The sequence below is a fragment of the Stereum hirsutum genome, assembly GCF_000264905.1.
Source record: "Stereum hirsutum FP-91666 SS1 unplaced genomic scaffold STEHIscaffold_8, whole genome shotgun sequence".
Lineage (NCBI taxonomy): Eukaryota > Fungi > Basidiomycota > Agaricomycetes > Russulales > Stereaceae > Stereum > Stereum hirsutum.
The window spans coordinates 541,966-558,914 of record NW_006763138.1 but is presented as its reverse complement, the minus strand read 5'-3'; the positions used below and the strand labels follow the sequence as shown (position 1 = coordinate 558,914).

At 51.9% G+C, this 16,949-nt stretch overlaps 7 protein-coding genes across 7 annotated transcripts; 3 read left to right on the top strand and 4 right to left on the bottom strand.

Moving 5' to 3' along the window:
* Positions 1–26: 26 nt before the first annotated feature.
* STEHIDRAFT_58655 (alternative oxidase) lies at positions 27–1,516 on the bottom strand (the record flags this gene model as incomplete). Its single annotated transcript, XM_007304565.1, has 8 exons — positions 27–312; positions 386–506; positions 580–662; positions 729–793; positions 850–933; positions 991–1,108; positions 1,172–1,236; positions 1,343–1,516. 8 exons carry the CDS (start codon positions 1,514–1,516, stop codon positions 27–29), a joined length of 996 nt encoding a protein of 331 aa, XP_007304627.1.
* A 680-nt stretch (positions 1,517–2,196) lies between these two features.
* Positions 2,197–2,723, top strand: STEHIDRAFT_121884 (uncharacterized protein). The gene has a single exon (XM_007304752.1). It carries the CDS (start codon positions 2,276–2,278, stop codon positions 2,489–2,491), a length of 216 nt encoding a protein of 71 aa, XP_007304814.1. The 5' UTR covers positions 2,197–2,275; the 3' UTR covers positions 2,492–2,723.
* STEHIDRAFT_168932 (acid protease) lies at positions 2,698–4,446 on the bottom strand (the record flags this gene model as incomplete). Its single annotated transcript, XM_007304751.1, has 11 exons — positions 2,698–2,723; positions 2,802–3,115; positions 3,179–3,270; positions 3,329–3,384; positions 3,439–3,642; positions 3,713–3,805; positions 3,857–3,927; positions 3,992–4,100; positions 4,156–4,221; positions 4,271–4,296; positions 4,355–4,446. The coding sequence occupies 11 exons, from the start codon at positions 4,444–4,446 to the stop codon at positions 2,698–2,700; spliced, it is 1,149 nt and encodes a 382-aa protein (XP_007304813.1).
* Positions 4,447–4,782: 336 nt separating this feature from the next.
* STEHIDRAFT_157419 (uncharacterized protein) lies at positions 4,783–7,515 on the top strand (the record flags this gene model as incomplete). The annotated part of the gene is made up of 7 exons (XM_007304750.1): positions 4,783–5,335; positions 5,389–5,474; positions 5,531–5,942; positions 5,999–6,358; positions 6,411–6,579; positions 6,639–6,825; positions 6,916–7,515. The coding sequence occupies 7 exons, from the start codon at positions 4,783–4,785 to the stop codon at positions 7,513–7,515; spliced, it is 2,367 nt and encodes a 788-aa protein (XP_007304812.1).
* Positions 7,516–7,787: 272 nt separating this feature from the next.
* On the top strand, positions 7,788–10,308 carry STEHIDRAFT_168930 (DUF862-domain-containing protein). Its single transcript, XM_007304749.1, has 8 exons — positions 7,788–7,895; positions 7,973–8,051; positions 8,109–8,213; positions 8,270–8,357; positions 8,421–8,962; positions 9,033–9,108; positions 9,166–9,939; positions 10,007–10,308. Exons 1-8 carry the CDS (start codon positions 7,798–7,800, stop codon positions 10,207–10,209), a joined length of 1,965 nt encoding a protein of 654 aa, XP_007304811.1. The 5' UTR covers positions 7,788–7,797; the 3' UTR covers positions 10,210–10,308.
* Positions 10,309–10,476: 168 nt separating this feature from the next.
* STEHIDRAFT_157417 (uncharacterized protein) lies at positions 10,477–11,200 on the bottom strand (the record flags this gene model as incomplete). The annotated part of the gene is made up of 4 exons (XM_007304748.1): positions 10,477–10,545; positions 10,627–10,877; positions 10,944–11,058; positions 11,132–11,200. The coding sequence occupies 4 exons, from the start codon at positions 11,198–11,200 to the stop codon at positions 10,477–10,479; spliced, it is 504 nt and encodes a 167-aa protein (XP_007304810.1).
* A 601-nt stretch (positions 11,201–11,801) lies between these two features.
* Positions 11,802–16,562, bottom strand: STEHIDRAFT_121882 (uncharacterized protein). Its single transcript, XM_007304747.1, has 15 exons — positions 16,324–16,562; positions 15,998–16,260; positions 15,415–15,942; positions 15,236–15,356; positions 14,844–15,170; positions 14,634–14,779; positions 14,211–14,579; positions 13,713–14,157; positions 13,526–13,654; positions 13,306–13,459; positions 12,950–13,251; positions 12,618–12,890; positions 12,446–12,557; positions 12,210–12,393; positions 11,802–12,139 (listed from the first exon to the last, which is right to left on the bottom strand). Exons 1-15 carry the CDS (start codon positions 16,522–16,524, stop codon positions 11,926–11,928), a joined length of 3,768 nt encoding a protein of 1,255 aa, XP_007304809.1. The 5' UTR covers positions 16,525–16,562; the 3' UTR covers positions 11,802–11,925.
* Between the last annotated feature and the right edge of the window lie 387 nt (positions 16,563–16,949).

Below are 16,949 nucleotides of genomic sequence, written 5' to 3'. Positions count from 1 at the left end.
TAAGCAAGCCCGCTCGTAGTCGCCGCTCAATGATCCACCGCCTTCTTCTGCTTGTCGAGCATATCATGTGAATCCTGCACATACTTCGCCGCCACGTCCCTATCGAACTCGATGACCTTCCCCTTCACATGCATATCCGGCTCCCTCAACGCGAACGGATTCACGTCGTCCTTGCCCAGGTTGGCGAGCGAGTGGTTCACGAAGCGGTGCGAGGTCTCATCGGAGCGAACGGCGTAGATGACGTCGAGCATCGTCGCGTCTGGGCGGAGGCGCCAGTAGTCCTTCGCGATCTCAGGAGCGGGTTTATTGCTCCTGTAAATGGTAAATTGCATTTTCGATTAGTTTAGTCAGGATGCTAGAGGAAGAGTAAAGAGGAGGGACGAACCAGAGGGGTAACCGTCCGGCTTCCATTTCTTGGATGCAACGGGAGTAGGTGATCACGGCCTCTTCTTCGAGATAGCCCACGAAGCGGTGACATACACGAGGAGAGATGAGATATGAGAAGACTAGGTTCGTTCGGTGATATATCCGTCAGTAAGTATATGTGTGTGGTGAAAAAAGTGTGCGAGATAGGCGTACAGAACATGTTGTAGAAGACGCCTTGTGCGCCAAGAATCAGCATCCTGAAGAACCAGCCTGGGTTACGAAGAGTCATGAACGTCCTGCGGTAAAGATAAACGGGGTAAGTAAAGACCAGGAGAAGTGATGGTCCACAGAAAAAGACACACATGAGATGCATCCGTTCGTTCTCCGCTTCCTCGAGAAGTGTATGGATCCAGCCGGAGTCGCGACGCTGTGACGTGTTCACTGAGGGAAGATACGGAATGTTCCAGGTCCTAAGGGACATACCATGAGTCGTAGACTCTTAAGGTGGCGACATGTCGCTGCAACCATTCCGGGAACGCCTGCTATCGACTCCAAGAACAGGATACGCTGAGAGCACCAAGTCAGTTCATTACGGTTCAATGTTGAGATGAATGGCTTGCGTACGTTCAGCCAAGCATGCTCATCCATGGCATAACCCTTCTTGCGAAGTTCTTCGAGGGACATATTAGCATCCGGAGGGATAGGCTTGTGGCGATAGCCAGAGACGATATCGAAGCCAACTCTGCGCCACAGAGTGACCTCCCATAAGTCGAGGCAGCCAAATAATAGTTAAAAGGCCACGTACCGACACAACCGCATGAAGCGTTTCGCATTACGATCCGCCAGTGTCGTAGGCTCTCGATGGAGGACCTGTACCATAAATGAAACATACCTCAGTAAGTGAAACATGCCTCAGCCAAGCCACCATGCCGATTTAACAGCCTCGGGACACGACACAAGAAAAACAGCAGCTAACCTCAACGGATTTGAGCTCATCAGGAGCATAGACAGGATGGAAGAGCACCCAGTCTCCTCGGTATAGGACCTCGTCCGTCGTATTTCCCGTGGGTGGTTTAGACGTTGACCGTTCTGCGTCGGCGGAAGGGCGGGCCGCTAAGTCCCCTACAAGAAGGCAAACTTCGTTGAACATCATTGTTGAGCATAGACAACAAAACAGGTGCGTACGGATGTGAGGTCCCTCTGTTCCGGTATGGGCCTGCTCACTTGTCTTGGGAGCAGTGAGGGAGTTGAGACGAGGTGCGCTATGAGAGAAGGTGCGTTGGGAGATGAGTGGCACCAACGTAGAAGGTGTAACACAGGGGTGAAGGCGTGCAGCGTGCACGAGTGTAGTCCTCAGCATGGCACAACGGTGAGTTAAAACAGATTGGTACTGCGTATGAAGGCTTTTTTTTCAGGGCCCACAGTTCTACCATTTTATACTCCTCGAAGGAGACAAGCCGCCAATAGTTTGCGCTCCGTGCGAGCCCGACACCCGAATCCGAGTCGCTCCGTAGCTGATTGGCTGTGACGGAGACGAAGAACGCGAGGGGTCTTATTGGCGCAAACATGGATGCGGAGAGTCCAGAGCGCCCTTGTTCGGTGTTCGTGAGTCAGGAAGCAACGTCAGGATCGGAGGAAATTGAAGCAATTCGGAATGTTATTGTTGGCACAAGACGAGTTCTTGTGGCGCCATCACTGTGGCACAAGAACGTTGCCAAGATCACACGACATGCGCGGCGACTGACAACCAATCAGAATACTTGGATCACGGGCGGGCGCGCTCAGTCGTGCAAATAAATCCATGCATTTATCGACTTGCTCTATGAAACTGCCAGGTCAATGATCTGGTACAGAGCATTCTGTGGTATCGTACCATACAAAAAGGACAAGATTTACTCCAGGATGATATATGAAAGTCTGTGCGGCAGACCCGGAGCAAACCGCTGCGACGATATGTCATAGTATTGGAGTGCTCCGTCACCCCCAATCGCAAGTCCAGCTACACACTGCCACCGTTCATGTGCTCTGGGAGTCGCTGACAACGGAGCGAGTAGGACTTGGAAACCAGAACAAGACCATCAGAGACGATCCTCTCCTTACAGTGCACAACTCAATGGAGCACTGAAGGCTCATTGGCGCTGGAAGAAAAGGTTAGGCGCTCCAGGAGCCTAAAGCGTCATAAAGCGCAAAATAATATGTACAGTAGCGTACAGTGTCTGCGTGTGTGTGCAGCAAGTGTCCTATATCCACTACTATCATAACGTCCAGAGTAGAATGTCCGTGTCAAGAGTACACTGTACTTGACCTGTCTTTGTCTACGATAAAAATACCTTATGCCAAACGAGCGACTCCGACCTCTGCAAAGGTAAGTGAAAGCCGTGAGCAGGTCCATCGGAAGAGGACGTCAAGATGAAAGAGCGAGGAACGAGACTTACGATGGTTCTGCATATCATACGCCGTGTAGAAGCTTTCCAACCACTTTTGGCCAAACATGTAGGATCCAAAACCTGCCGAGATAATCCACGAGTACTGTACGCCCCCTTTTGTCAAATTGAGGCTCGAATAAAGTCCCTGGGGGATGAGGTATTTGTCAGGCGTAATTTCGAAGTCTTGACTTCCGATGGTCCAGGTGAGAGAGGGAAGAGCAGAGACGGTGGCGTTGGAAGGAAATGCCATGTAGCCGAGGAAGGTGCCATTGGTGACGAGGGTGGCGCCAGGGAAAGACTGGAGAATGTCAAAGTAGGCGTCACTGAGTAACGAGTGATATTGTCAATGACGCATTGAAAGAGAAAGCGATACGGTGAGATCGTACGAGGGGAGACCGATTTCAAGGACCCCAGTGTCAGTCCGAGCGGGAGTTGACTCGTTGACCAGGTTCTGTGTGCCCCACTTCATGCTGGTCACCTAGAAAAGTAGATGATATGGTCAGGATCATAGGTGAGCCAATTGAGGAAGTGCATACGTTAAATTCCCAATGCACGTTGTAAGGGGTGTTCTGAGGTACCCAGGTGAGTTCACCTAGTCCTTGGCATGTAAGTGGACGATCAAAATACCACGAGAAATAGCACGCACCATCTATCTTGCTGTCATCAACACCACCGAAAGTGATTTCACCCTCACCGATCTGCGATCCACTGGTAGAGTCCAAGCCGTTCACGTAGATACCGAAGACGGGTTCATCAATTGAACCCTCGGAGACGAGACTTTCGACAAAGGTGGGTGTGGCATTGAAACCTGTGATTTCCCCTCCATTTGATCCTGAAGGACCTAGACCGACTACATACGAGAAGTGAAACCAACATGACATTAGATATAGTCGTGCATGCGGGACGAGTGCATTGCTTACGGATGCCGTCAATGGGACTGACGAGGGTGAAGCCCGAGGTTGAATTCGATGCGCCGATGATCTGCGAGTTGACGGTGGCGCTGCCAATGGTTACTAAATCGGAAGTGAGTACAATGAAGCGACCGGGGATGCTGTCCACCTCACCTTTGTCGTAATAGGCCAGTCCACTAGCGCCACCGGCACCATATCCTATGCTAAAACCAGTCAGGTTGCCTCTGTCCGGTAGTGAAGGATGTCAGCCACGCACAAAATGCCGCCAGAAAGAGACGGAAGACGTACTGCTGAGAGTTTGAACCCGGCTCATAGCGTGTTTGGGCTCCAACCCAGAGAACGGAACTTCCGGTGTCGACGAGAACATCGTTGAATGTCTGCCCGTTCCCTGCTTGAACTGTTCATGGACCAGTTAGATCATATGCTGACGAAAGCCAAGGCGTTGAGCATACCAGGAACTACAACTTTGAGAGCAGCGTTGCTCGCAGAGACATCGGGATTACTATCATCGGTGGAACCTAGAGTAAGTGTCAACGAGGTTCACGGAAGGGGGTGAGCGGCACTGACTGAGAGAGTCAGAGATTTTGGCGACTCTAAAAAGAAGACATCAGCCCCGAGACAAAGATGGTGAGAAGACACGGGGTGGCGTACAGCGAAGAGGTGAAAGATGATTTGAGGACGTTTGCTGCGTGAATACCTGGAAGGACAGTGAAGGCGAAAGCGAGCGAGACGAGATTAAACATGAGGGAGAGGATAGTAAGACAGCACGACGAAGAGAAGAAGGAGAGTAAGTGAGTGAGCAGCAGACAATAAAGAAGGGTGGACAATGACTGACTCGAAGAAGGATGTGGCCCACACGGACGAGGGCTGCTTGATGTCGTCAAGGGTGTCGGCGGATCCTGATAGACCCAGGGAAGAGTGGGGTCGATGATGGCCGCAACGATGAGGGGGTCTGCGGCAGCATTCGAGGGTGCTCGGCCGTCAACAACACGCCCGGCCCGCGACGCGCTTCAGACGCGTCAATGAACGCGTCGAGAAAACACGTGCAATTATTTGAGTGCTCGACAACGACGACGACGATGGCAGCGCCAGACAGAGCATACAACATCCTGCTCAGCCAGCTGCACAGGCCGTCACCGGCGTTGCCGCTCGAATCTCTCCAGTCTCTTCTCTCGCACTGCCTCTCCCACACTCAGACCGCCACCGCCGCCACTCCTCTTACTGCAACAATTATATCCTCACCTCTCTTTCGTCCGTTCTCCCATACAAAGCTCGCGGCGCTCTCCACAGCCTTTCGACATGCCGCGCATCTTAGACTTGCATCTCTCAAGCAAGGTCCCCAGTCTATATGGTCTCGAGGTGTGAATAATGCCATGCATGACTGGGCAAAGGCCGTCATCAAGGGCTTCGCAGGTGGTCAGGGCATTCTAAGGCTCGTTGCCGCTGGAGGCCTACTACTCGCACTCGAGGATCTTAGACATCAGCTCGGTGCCGAGACCAGCCATTCTAGAGTGAGGCGAAGGGCCGAGGAGGAGGTCGTTATTGCTGTGGCGGAGGTTATGGATGTTTACGCCACACTCCCAACGGATGGCTGGGAGAAGGAGTTTCATCCGCACACAGAACGAGGGGAAGGTCTGATGTGATCTCCTTAGCATGGAAGTGTTTGACTAATTTTCTCCTCGCAGTTGACGCACTATCACTCGCTCTCGTATTTGCATCTCAGTTTCTCCCGTTAGTTTCCTCGGACCGACTGACAGCGCTACCTCTCCACGTACGCCCGCCAATACCTGTCAATAGTTCTTCTTCTGACACACTCCTTCGTAAAAGGCTCTGCTTGACATTCTCATCTTATCTGTTGACTCCGCCTTCCAGTCCGGCTCTTTTCTCACCACCCTCCCCTCTTTGAATGGCCCTGCAGACGTCCAGTCTCGTTCGACGCACTCGCCCACTGCATCACAACCATCCTCGTCAGCCATTCCATATTCCTCGGCCACCTCCCCAGTATCTTCAGCTTCACTCACGATCAACGCGTTGACATCCTCTCCACTCTTCACATCTATCGCGTCTCTGTCTAAGCTCTGCGCGCGCGTGATCACACTATTGGTGGAAACACGTCCCCGCGAAGGCTGGCTCTCTATTCACACAGTGCTAGCGCGGTTTCAGGATATCACCTCGCAGATAGACAGTGATTGGAGCAAGTCACCGTTAGCCCGAGGTCTTGATGATGAGCCAGAGATCCGTGAGTGCTGCCGGGTTCAGCTTTTCCTTTAGCCTTGCTGAACCTCATCGTAACAGCCGAGGTCCAGAAGCTGACAGGCTCTTTGTGGACAATATTCAAGACGTTGCTGTTTACCTCTGTCATGATCACTCAATCAGTCCTTTCAGCTGTTCTCTATACCGCACCTCCTACGGTGCCTAGTTCAGAGTCAAAGGCACGAGAGGGTGATCATTCCCCGTTAGCCTCGACAGTCGCGTTGTCCGTCCTACAAATATTCTCGAACCTTTCATTCGTGATATCACAGTTTGGCGGGGTCACGTCCCAGACGGAAGGCGGCTTCACTGAGCTGAGACGTACGTTCTACACGGCGCTGGATGTGCTTAGTGCGGACGTGGACGCAAGTGAGACATATGTGCGGCAGATGGCTTCACGGGAGGGTAGGCTTGCTATCTTTCCTCCTTCACCCCTGGCTCTGAACTACATCCACAGTGTCATCAAATCCGTTACCAAGTTCGAGCTCCAGCGTTTCGTTGACCGACGCCCGAACTCACCCTACCCAGAGCTCGAAACGGGCGTTGGACCTGGCTTGCATTGAGCAATTGGTTCCTGTGCTCAGTCTGGCTACCATTGAGACTTCTGTCTTTCCTCTCTGTCTTCCGTACGTGTTGATCTCTCTCAGCTATTCATATTATCTCATCTTCGTGGAAACTTGTCTAGATACCTATACGACTCTTCGGATCGCGAGCTCTACGAATCAGCACACAGTGTCGTCCTGTCCACGTTCGCTTCCCATGCGCGCAAAGAGCTTAAGAGCGATCATCCTGCACATCTCGACTCGCAGGAGGATAGCTCAGGCTCGTTCTTGGAGAAAATTGTGCCGTACTACTCGAAGTGTCTCCTTGATGTGAGTGTTCCGCTGCTATCGCCCTTCTTACCCCCTCCAACTGGCCGACTTGCGCCGCCCTACCCCGTCCTGATATACCCTGTATAATAGAACTCCGGCCACGATAAACTGAGCACCGTACAGCTGCGACTAGCTTACACCGCGCTGGTCGGCAGCGCAAATGCGAGCTCGCCCGTCATGGCGCAGTACTGCATCTCTACACTACTAGACAAAATACAGAAGGTATCTGCTTCGATCACCACCACCACCACGTCCGATGATGTTGAGAGTGAGCGAGAGCGAGAGGGGAGAGAACAGTTGCATCGGCTGCAGCTGACGCTCATCTCGACGATTTCGGCGCTCCCGCTTTCGTTGTTGCCGGGTGTGCTTCACGAGATACGGAGTATACTTGTGGGTATGGGGAATGAACCACGGGAAGTGGTCGCGGACGGGTCTGAGGGTGAGGAGGACTCGGACAGGGACGGGGAAGGGCCGAGGGATGAGTTGGTGCAGGCGCTATATAGGGAGATTTTGGAGGGTGTGGGGGATAGGGAGAAGGAATTCATGATTGGGTGGTGGGTGGATATGAAGGATGCGTTGGGTGGTGGTGATGCGGCGGCTGTGGAAGAAGTGGTGGGGGACGTACTTAGGAAAGGTAAAGGGAAGGCGGTGGAGGCGGAGGAGAAGGCTGTCGTGCCGAGCAGGTTGTAGACCTAGTTTTGGACGGATTGTATTTTCTTTGTATACCATAAATGCTGCTTCCACTCCTGTCAAAAGACTGTGGGCCTACCAGGCACATAGACTCTCGCAAGAAATAGCTCAGTGCCACAGTGGCCCCTGTGAAGGTCGACGCGTCCCTCAGTGACGCGTCGCGCATACGCGGCAACGTCTTTCCAGAACCATCGCTGAGCACCAGCTACTTATCATGTTTCGTCTCAGCACACTGCCTCGTATCTTTCTCTTCCTACCTTCATTCCTCAACGTTATTCTACCATGACATCCCCTGTGAAACTCTACGTGTACGACCTCAGCAATGGTCTTGCTAAGCAGCTATCGCTTTCGCTGACTGGGAAGCAAATTGACGGGATTTGGTGAGTGGTGCTAGTGAATGGTCCATCACAGAGATACCGTTGCTCATCGGTACCTTGACTACTCTGATTTCTTTCAGGCATACCTCGGTGGTCGTGTTTGGGAAGGAGATATTCTATGGACAGGGTATTTTGACCACCGCCCCCGGGAGGTCTCATGTGAGTCTACGCTCTCAGTCAGTCACCGACAGCTGAACCCTGACAGAGAACGTCTAGCATGGACAACCGATGCAGATTGTGGACATGGGAGAAACTGCGCTTGACGAAGAGACGTTTCAGGAGTACTTGAACGAGATGAGGCAACACTATACGGCGGACAAGGTGGGCTATGAGTGATCGCGAATTCTATGAAACTTACTCTAACCACTTGATTATAGTATCATTTATTAGACTTCAACTGCAACTCCTTCACGAACGACTGCATCGGGTTTCTAACCGGTCAATCAATCCCCTCATGGATCAAAGGTAACGCAACAGTGACCGTCGTACCACAGACAAGTCAACTCACATTTACTCACAACATTCAAGACCTACCCGCCGACTTCCTCTCCACGCCATTCGGGGCATCCCTTCGTCCCACCATCGACGCCATGTTCCGCCGTCCAACAGGCGACGCGCCAGCCGCCCCAAGCCCAGTGACTCCACAAGTCCCACAACAAACCCCGAACCCGCAACTGGCATCTGCCCTCCTCCAAGCCGTTGCGTCTCGTGCAGCAGCCAACGCCAACGGTTCTCCCACCACAGCTTCTGGCTCTGGCTCTGGCTCTGGGTCACAAACCCCGTCCACGACCACGGTCGCTGCTCCAGTTCACATCGCCACCAACCCGACTTCGTTCCATTCGTTACTCGATACACACCGGTGTGTTGTTGCGTTTTTCACGTCGGCGACGTGTGCGCCGTGTAAGATGGTGGAACCTATGTTTGAGGAACTGGCGCATGCGAAGACCAGGGGAGGAGGGAGGATTGCGTTTGTGAAGGTTGATCTGGGCGTCGGTATGGGCGGGGCGGTGGCAAGAGAGTATGGAGTGAGTGCGACGCCGACGTTTGAATTTTTTTTGGATAGAAAGAAGGTATGTGGTTTGACTTTTGCATTTTCGAACCAGCGAGAGGGTAATGACTAAGACGGATCTGATCATGTAGGTACATGAGCTCAAGGGTGCCAATGCGCCTGAGTTGCGTACGCAAGTCGATTTGCTGCTCTATCAAGCATACCCTCGTGAATATCCTCATTTATACCTTTATTCTGATCTACAGCTAATACTGTCGTACAAAGCGCACCCTCATACAAAGCTTGACCTCCGTGAGATCAAGAAGATTTCTCTGGACCCCATCCTGTTCACCCAAGTTCCCGCTCTGGACACAGTCAAGGACAAACTCTTCACCTTCATCGACGCTGTATCCTCTCCGAGCGTATCTGATCAAGCCAAGCAGCAAACCAAAGCCCTTCTAAACGGACAGGTCTTCCCCTGGCTTAAGAAACGGTTTTCCTCAGCACCTAATAGTAGCTCTCAAGCTGGAGCCGCCACTCCCGCCATCTCGGCCGCCTTTGGGAGCTCGTGTAAGATGCTCGTCACAGCTCTACCCTCGTCATCACTGTTCCCGCTTCTGGACGTCTGGCGTCTAGCGACCCTGGAACCCTCCCTGGCCACGGCGTCCTTGAATTCTCTATCCATGCTTCTCGAGCAGATGTCCTCGAGCGTGGGCACAGCGCCTCGTCCCACTCTCCTCACACTACTTCGGCTGCTCTCCAATTGCCTCGGCTCGCCGTCCATCTCTCGGTCACTTCTGACTCAGGAGAAGGCGGCCGTGACGAGCGTGGTGGTACAATCGATATTGCATGAGGATAAATTGGTGAGGGTTGCCGCGGCGAGTGTGGCGTTCAATGTAGCTGCATGGGTGCAGAGAGGACGGGTTGCGAGGATACAAGGGGGTAATGAGCCGAAGAATGGAGGGATGAGAGAGGACGAAGAGGATGGGGAGTGGGAGGTGGAGCTTGTAAGCGCGATTGTGGAGGCGTTGGAGAGGGAGAAGGAGAGCGAGGAAGTCGGTCAGTCCTCTGGCGTTTGTGTCCAGCTTTCTTTTCCGCTTACGATGTATTCTTGCGGCAATTGCAGTTCACCGTTTGTCGGCGACGTTGGCGCTACTCATCCGACTGTCTCCGGCCTATGAGAACTCGCTGGTCCCACTGCTGGAGGTTTTGCAGGTCAGATCGGCGTTGAGGGCGAAAGTAGAGGGTGAGGGAGAAGGTGGTATGAAGTTGCAGAAGAAAGAGGTTAAGGCGTTAGTGCTTGAAGTGGCGGATAAACTTTGCGTGTAGAGGCTGGATACGGTACCCTTTTGTTATTGTCTATGTGTGTCGGACTGTGATATTCGTATCTTTACTATTGTTTGGGCCTTGTGACATAGCTTACCGTTGTTTGCGATAGTAGACTTCAATGAGTATGGATCTGCGTTCGTGTTCTGTCGCGACAAGGAGCCTTGGTTCGTTGCTAAACAATCATACAGGGTACACTGACGAGCCGATGTTACAACTGGTCCGAGACGAGGTCCATTTCTATCATACATAAAACCCGGGACAAGCCATCTAGTTAGAGACATCTTCCTTCGCCACATCCATAACGTCCTGACCCTTCAGCGCAACCGGCGTGGTGACCTATACCGCGCACGCACAACCAACGATCAGCCAACGACGTTAGGTGGAAGACGAATTACTTGGTGTTACTGCTCAACGCACCTTCTTCGTATACGCCAGCCCCGCAGCAGTCGCGTGTGCCCTCTGGGGGGTAGGGTGCATCGGGCCACCATTAGGGTCGCGCTTAATGTCGCCCACACGAAGACCAGTGAGATTGTGCTGGTCTCTATTATTCTCGACTTGCGGACCGGCGCCGTTCGTCTTGCGCTCGTCGATGTCGCGACGGAGCGGTGTGACTTGATCTGCACCGACGTAGTTGTTGTTCGTGGCTACTTGGGCGTAACGATGTTTCCCTATATGTAAGTAGAACTGCCCATTAGCTGACGTTAGAAGAGAAGAGGAGGGGGTTGATGACGCACAGCCTGGAACAGATCCAGCATGGGAGCCGTCGTGGGCGCGTTTATCCTTCCAGCTGAGGTACGCCCACGTAGTGAGGAAGATGCCACCGACAATTACAGCTGTACCGGCGAAAGCCTATAAAGAACCGTGGAATTAGTGGATCGGTTGAGCGTTGAGTAGATGACTCCCAGGCCAAGCTATAACTCACCCTTACGGGACGCAAGTGCGTATCCGCTACGGGGGCGTGAGGAATGCGATTTGCAGTCCCAGCTGGCATGGTGGTAGAAAGCAGTGGTGTGCAGGAGTAATGTGGGGAACAACTTGAAGATGAGGGTGTACCGGCAGCGCAACGAGAGCTCTTATATAACAGCGGGCAGGCAGATCGGTGGGTCGCGATTCGCCACCAGACGTCTGCTCAGTATAGGTTGGGATTGTCCCGTTTAGGTCACCCGCTGTATTCAAAAGGCAAGATCAGCGGAATGCATGGACAGTCTGCATTTACCCCGAGGATTCGAACATAGGGGTGGTTCCAGATGTTATCGATTTATTCATTTCACTCCACAAAGGATAATGAACATCACGTAGAATAGCTACAGTTGAGAACAAGGGATTCAGACATTTATGTTGACGATACATGGCCTGAAGCCAGCAAGCGGAGTTCTCCGAGTGGAAGTTAAAAGAAACAAGAACGTTCGGGTCCGATCGCGAGACAACGGAATCGACGTCACGATCGATCCCCTCGATCACACGTGTTAGCAACTGGTGCGGTACTCGTCTCATGTGGCGAGTGTTGCCACAGCGAATAATCTCGATCAGAATGTTTGAATTTTTGGATGGATTCTCGGGTGAAAGTGAACAGCTTTGTCCAATACATGTCGTAAAGCATGATATAAGTGCCTTTTATTCGTACAACAAAACATTCTATGCAAGAACAAGCAACTAAAACACCATCTTCTACACTTCGCCAAGACTTCTCACTAAGTAGGTCACCCATACAACACACTAATGCATACTCTGCAACGTCTCCAACGTATGCAGGATCTGACGATGACTCAATTCCAACCTCTCCGGATCACTACTGCCCTCCATAATACGCTTCATTTCCGGCGAGAGCTCGTCGTAGTTGAGGAACTGCTCGATGAAGTCGCCGTCCAAAAACCCGTACGCTTCTGCGTCGGCGTCGCTTGGCCCACGGCCGCTCACTGGCGCACGCCATCTAAACCACAATGAAGCATATCAGCATTCATATTATAAAAGAGTGAATGTTGTCTGGCAGATAGTCTCACCGTTTATGGGTCGTACCGCTCACGTCCTTGACCACTCCGTTAAGGTTCCGCTGCAATGCGGTCATATGCAGTGAGAGCTCCTTGCCCATGTCTAGGACAAGGCCTATTCGTCCCGAGGCAGTGAAGAATAGCGATCTCGCTTCAATATCCAGGTCTTCGGCCTTCTCCGACGAGTGAACTGTTCCTGTGGAGGCCTCAGTGACTAAAGATGGGATGCGAGAAGCACAGGTGCTCACCATGCAAGAACTTATTGACGTGGTCATCTAAGTGGAAGTGACCATCACGGTCTAATACGGTCTTCTGTGGTGTGACAGGCTGGAGCGTGAAAGAGAACAAGTTGCAATCGCTCTATAGAAATCATGGTGATGAGCTCCTAGAATCCCGCATCAAGCAAATAAATCAACTCACGTTTGCGCCTATAACGCCCTCCTTTCCCCATCCTTGCAGAGATACAGGCCAGAGCGGTCCATAGTCCCTCGCCACGGTCTTCAATTTCTCAGTAATTTCTCCGTTCTCATCTACCTGTATAACCTGGAGGACGGAGACCGAGCTGATCGCGTCTCCGATGAGCAGATATGACCCAGAGACTACGAGGCTTGTGACGAGGTAGTTGTGGTTCCATTCGTGCTTTTTAACCAGCGTGGCTTCGGTCCCACTCGTATCCAACTTGAAGAAGCTCACCTGAAATACTAATGAGTCGCAGGAAAAGAACAGATGAACTGAAAATAATGAGAACGCACGGTAGAGTTGATCGCAGCTACGATATATCCCTCAAACGACGCCAACGCATACACACAACCGCTCACTTCCTGCTTGACCACCTCAAGCAGATCGGCTTTCACCGTCCCGTCCGGTTCTGTTCCTCCTTTCGAGAAGATATGCAGCTCGCCATGACTTGGCTCCTTCTCGTCCAGCTGATACGTCACCAATCCAACGCAATAGTGAGAAATGGCGATGTTGCCTTCGACGTGCTGGAATGCGTGGATGGCCGTGATCTCCTGCATTTGGTCTGTATTTTCTGCAAATGGTACCTCGCCAATGACTATGATAAATGAGCACGGTAGTGGGCAGAAGAATGAAGGCAAGAGATACTTACGTTCGAATGTGATGTCGTCCAAGAGCTTGAAGCTTCCCCTTGATACCTCCTCTCCAAACACAGGTGCTGGTTCAATCCGTGTACAGGCAACAGCGAATACAGACGCGTGGGAATCGTACACGATGCGTCGTGGGTTATCGAGACCGAATGGTGTCTGGAAAATGCACGAATGGTGAGGAAAATACGTTCTCAAGAGGTAGAATATAGAAGATGTACGCACGGCAGTGACAGGGACAATGTGCATTTTATCGAGTCCATGGACGCTGCCGATGATCAGTTTGGATCCGGTGGCGAGAACTACGGATGATGGTGACCACGGCGTGTCGACCGGCGCGCCCGCGAAGATATTCTACACGAAAAAGGTGAGTCTAGCACATAGAATGACATCGAAGGCGCAGCCTACGCACATTGAGCATGACCGGTGAGGTCTTCAGCCTTCCCTTCTCCCAGAAGACAACGACCGAGCGGCTTCCGGACGCCAAAACCGACGTATGTCCATCGACCATCACTTTCACAAGCAGAACAGGCATATTACCCATCGCAAATGTCTTGCGATCCTGGAGTTCTGGGGTCTTCGTTTCTGAAGATGCTACGACAAAGGCTACCATGATCCCGTTGGTCAGGCCGACGAGAAGCTGCATCTCGCTCGAGGTGGAGTCGAATTTGTGTAGCAAGATGGAGCGGGCGCGGGCAGACGAGCCGATCTCTCTGGAGGTGACGGTGGATAAAAGCGGTGTTGAGCCTCCGAGCGATACGAGTTCGATCCGGTCTGAGTCCCAGAAGGAGACGGCACCAAGAGCGTTAGGTAGTGCACAAGAGAGGGCGGATATTTCGGCGTTATATAGTCGAGTCCTGAGTTTCTTGTCAGAAAATGGTTAAGGCAAAACTAGCGCAGAGATGCTCACGAGAGCACAGTCATATTCCGGCTTTTGTCCAGGCCCAGTAACACCACTGTACCACCATCGAGGGCCAGAAGGACTTGCGTAGGACTTATTGATGCTAGCGTGATTTGCTTGCCGCTTTCTGGTGACCAATGACTAGATAGATGGAATATCTCCAGGACGGCATCAAACTCCAACAGTTGTACCTTGTCAGAAGTAACCTGCAAGATGAGCGATGAATCCAGGTCGCCCACATTCGCCACGGCTAATGTCGGTTTGTTCATGCGGAAATAAGATTCGGAGGACGACTCCACACGGCGTAGACTTTCTGGCCCTTCGAAGCGGAAGAGGTGTGTCTCATCTTTGTCACTTGCTACCAGGTATGAGTGATCTCTGTGGTAAAAGCTGCATTAGAGGCATTCGTGTCGCACAAGATGAAATGCTCACTTGTCACTGTTATGCGATCGCAGTGCCCATAAACCTGTCATATTATCCAGGCCGTCGACGACAGCTTTCTCTTGGAAATCTGCTCCGTTCCGAATGACCCTGAGACTGCCAGTACTCTTGCCGCCTGAACATGTGACAATGTGAGGCTGGCGATAAAAAGGCAGTCAATACAAGTTCTAGCGAGGACAGATCAGACTGTGAAGGACTTACCAATCCGCTGCCGTCTGTATCCGCTTTGACGGCGTCCAAGATGGGTGCAATATTCCTCCATGAGTGAACGACTTCGAGGTATTTTCCTTTCATTCCCAGAATGCGTCCATCTGACTTTCTTCCAGCTGCCGCCTTTGCCTTTCCTTTGCCGGAGGAGGAGGCCAGATTGGTAGGTTCGAGTGGGAGTATACCGAGAAGTGGAAGCGTGTCAGTGTTGGTGTAGCCGTAGGGTTGTCGATGGATCTTGATGAGCTGAGAATCGCCAAAGTGCGAGCCAACATAAAGGAATTGGGAATCGAGGTACGTTAGCGTCGTGGCTGGAGATGTCTATAGAGTACGCATATGGGTGAGTACAAGTCCGATGAGATCATCCGCGGTGGTTTGGAATGTACCTCGCCTAAAGGAATAAGGATCAAGCCTTGGTCGTATAGCGAATCAAGGGAAAGCATAGCAAGCCGGCCATATGCATCTCCTACGAGATACCGCGTGCCTTCGTCATTCGCCTGACAGCATCTATCAGAAGGTGTCAGTATATCGGTCATCGATGGTGGCAAGGGAGAGTATTGCATACGCAGTGACTTCACTCCATGGCCATGCTACACTAGCTATCGGTTTTGACCGCGACTTTCCTTCCTTTTCCTCTTTCGGCTCCGCTTTCGCCTTATCCTTCCCAGATGTACTTCGCCTACTTTCCTGCTTCCTCAGTCTCTTGTGGTGCTTTCTTTGGAACTCTTTGCTTGTCAGCTCGAAGAGCAGTAGCTTCTTCCCGCCTATGACCAACAGTCCCCCATTGAAATCTGACGTGCCTTCCATAGCTTCGGGGTTTGGGAGCTGTAGAGGTGGGATATTGACGATGATGGGGGGATTCTCCGGGACAGGGGCCATCTCGAAGACTTTGGAAGATATTGTGGCGGGAGTGAACATGAGGGATGGAGAAGGAGAAAGCTCGTACTCCGAGATGTTGAGATCGCGGAGGAGAAGCTGGATGTTTTGGCGGTGATCGAGGTGCAGGATGGCAAGGGCTGATGGATCTGGTGTGTCGATTGCTTGTTCTGGAGAGGATACCAGAGTGAGAGATAGGATGTTGAGTTCAGGGACCCTAAGGCGGGACTTAGTAAACGACAGAAGGACATACAAATAAGAAGAAGACGCACAAGACATCACAGAAGTCCTCTAACAGACCATCGTTGATCGTGAAGGCCTTGGCCTTGCCTGTGTAGCAGTGTGCGAGACCGACATAGCCGTATGGGTCGAGGAATACGTTGTGCACAAACTCAGACGGTCGAGCGATCTGCTCATAGAGAGATTCTGTCTGAACAGTAACCAAGGACAGTCGATTGCTAATCCATTTCGGAGATAATACGACGAGTTTAGGGGCTGGATGGTCCGTCATAAGCAGGATATTGTCCGGGTCATCCTGCGTAGGTATTGCGGATTAGACTAGCTTTAGTGAAGGCAATCTCACAACAAATAGACGTGCTTTTCTCGTGATAGTTCGAATGACAGAGATACGGCCATATAATTCAGCAGTGCATTCATGTCTAAGTCCTTCAGGCTGAGCTGAATAGACCTCAAGGGTGTTTAGTTTGGCAACAACCAGGTGGAGTTGGTCGGGGCTAAGGGTGCATTTGAGAGAATGAGCGACAGAAGATGGCTGATGAAAGGTGGTGACGACCTTCATCTCGACGGTGAGGACGTCGTGGGTTGCGTTGAGCAAGACTGGCCGGACGTCGTGTGGATTCGTACAGACGCGTATGCAATCAAAATCGAAATCCTTATGATGTAAGTTCACGCGCCTTGCTTTATCTCCGTCGCCACAGCGGCAAACCACTTGTCTTGTGGCCCATCGCCTCACCACGAGAAGGCCTCGCATTATCTTACACTCATCAAATAAAAATCAACAGATACTATATAGGATTCAGTCTGAGGTCATGGTCTCATCCTCGTCCACCTTCTCCTCAACGCCCTCGTTGCCTTCACCAGTCTGCTCCTCGTCCTTTGGCACGTCATCCAGAGCGACTTTACCAGTCTCTTTCTCAGCAGTCTCCGTCTTCTCCAAAGCTCGAGGTTTTCGACGTCCAGGGGCATCAGCTGCATCAGGCCACG

Excerpts from the sequence above, each read along its gene's own strand:
- STEHIDRAFT_121884 (XM_007304752.1), top strand. The coding sequence starts at position 2,276 with ATGAAAGTCTGTGCGGCAGACCCGGAGCAAACCGCTGCGACGATATGT.
- STEHIDRAFT_168930 (XM_007304749.1), top strand. The coding sequence starts at position 7,798 with ATGACATCCCCTGTGAAACTCTACGTGTACGACCTCAGCAATGGTCTT. Across the intron at positions 7,896-7,972 it reads AAGCAAATTGACGGGATTTG|GCATACCTCGGTGGTCGTGT; the intron begins GTGAGTGGTGCT and ends GATTTCTTTCAG. Across the intron at positions 8,358-8,420 it reads AATCCCCTCATGGATCAAAG|ACCTACCCGCCGACTTCCTC; the intron begins GTAACGCAACAG and ends ACAACATTCAAG.
- STEHIDRAFT_121882 (XM_007304747.1), bottom strand. The coding sequence starts at position 16,524 with ATGAAGGTCGTCACCACCTTTCATCAGCCATCTTCTGTCGCTCATTCT. Across the intron at positions 12,891-12,949 it reads TAGCTGCGATCAACTCTACC|GTGAGCTTCTTCAAGTTGGA; the intron begins GTGCGTTCTCAT and ends TTAGTATTTCAG. Across the intron at positions 12,558-12,617 it reads AGGGCGTTATAGGCGCAAAC|AGCGATTGCAACTTGTTCTC; the intron begins GTGAGTTGATTT and ends TGATTTCTATAG.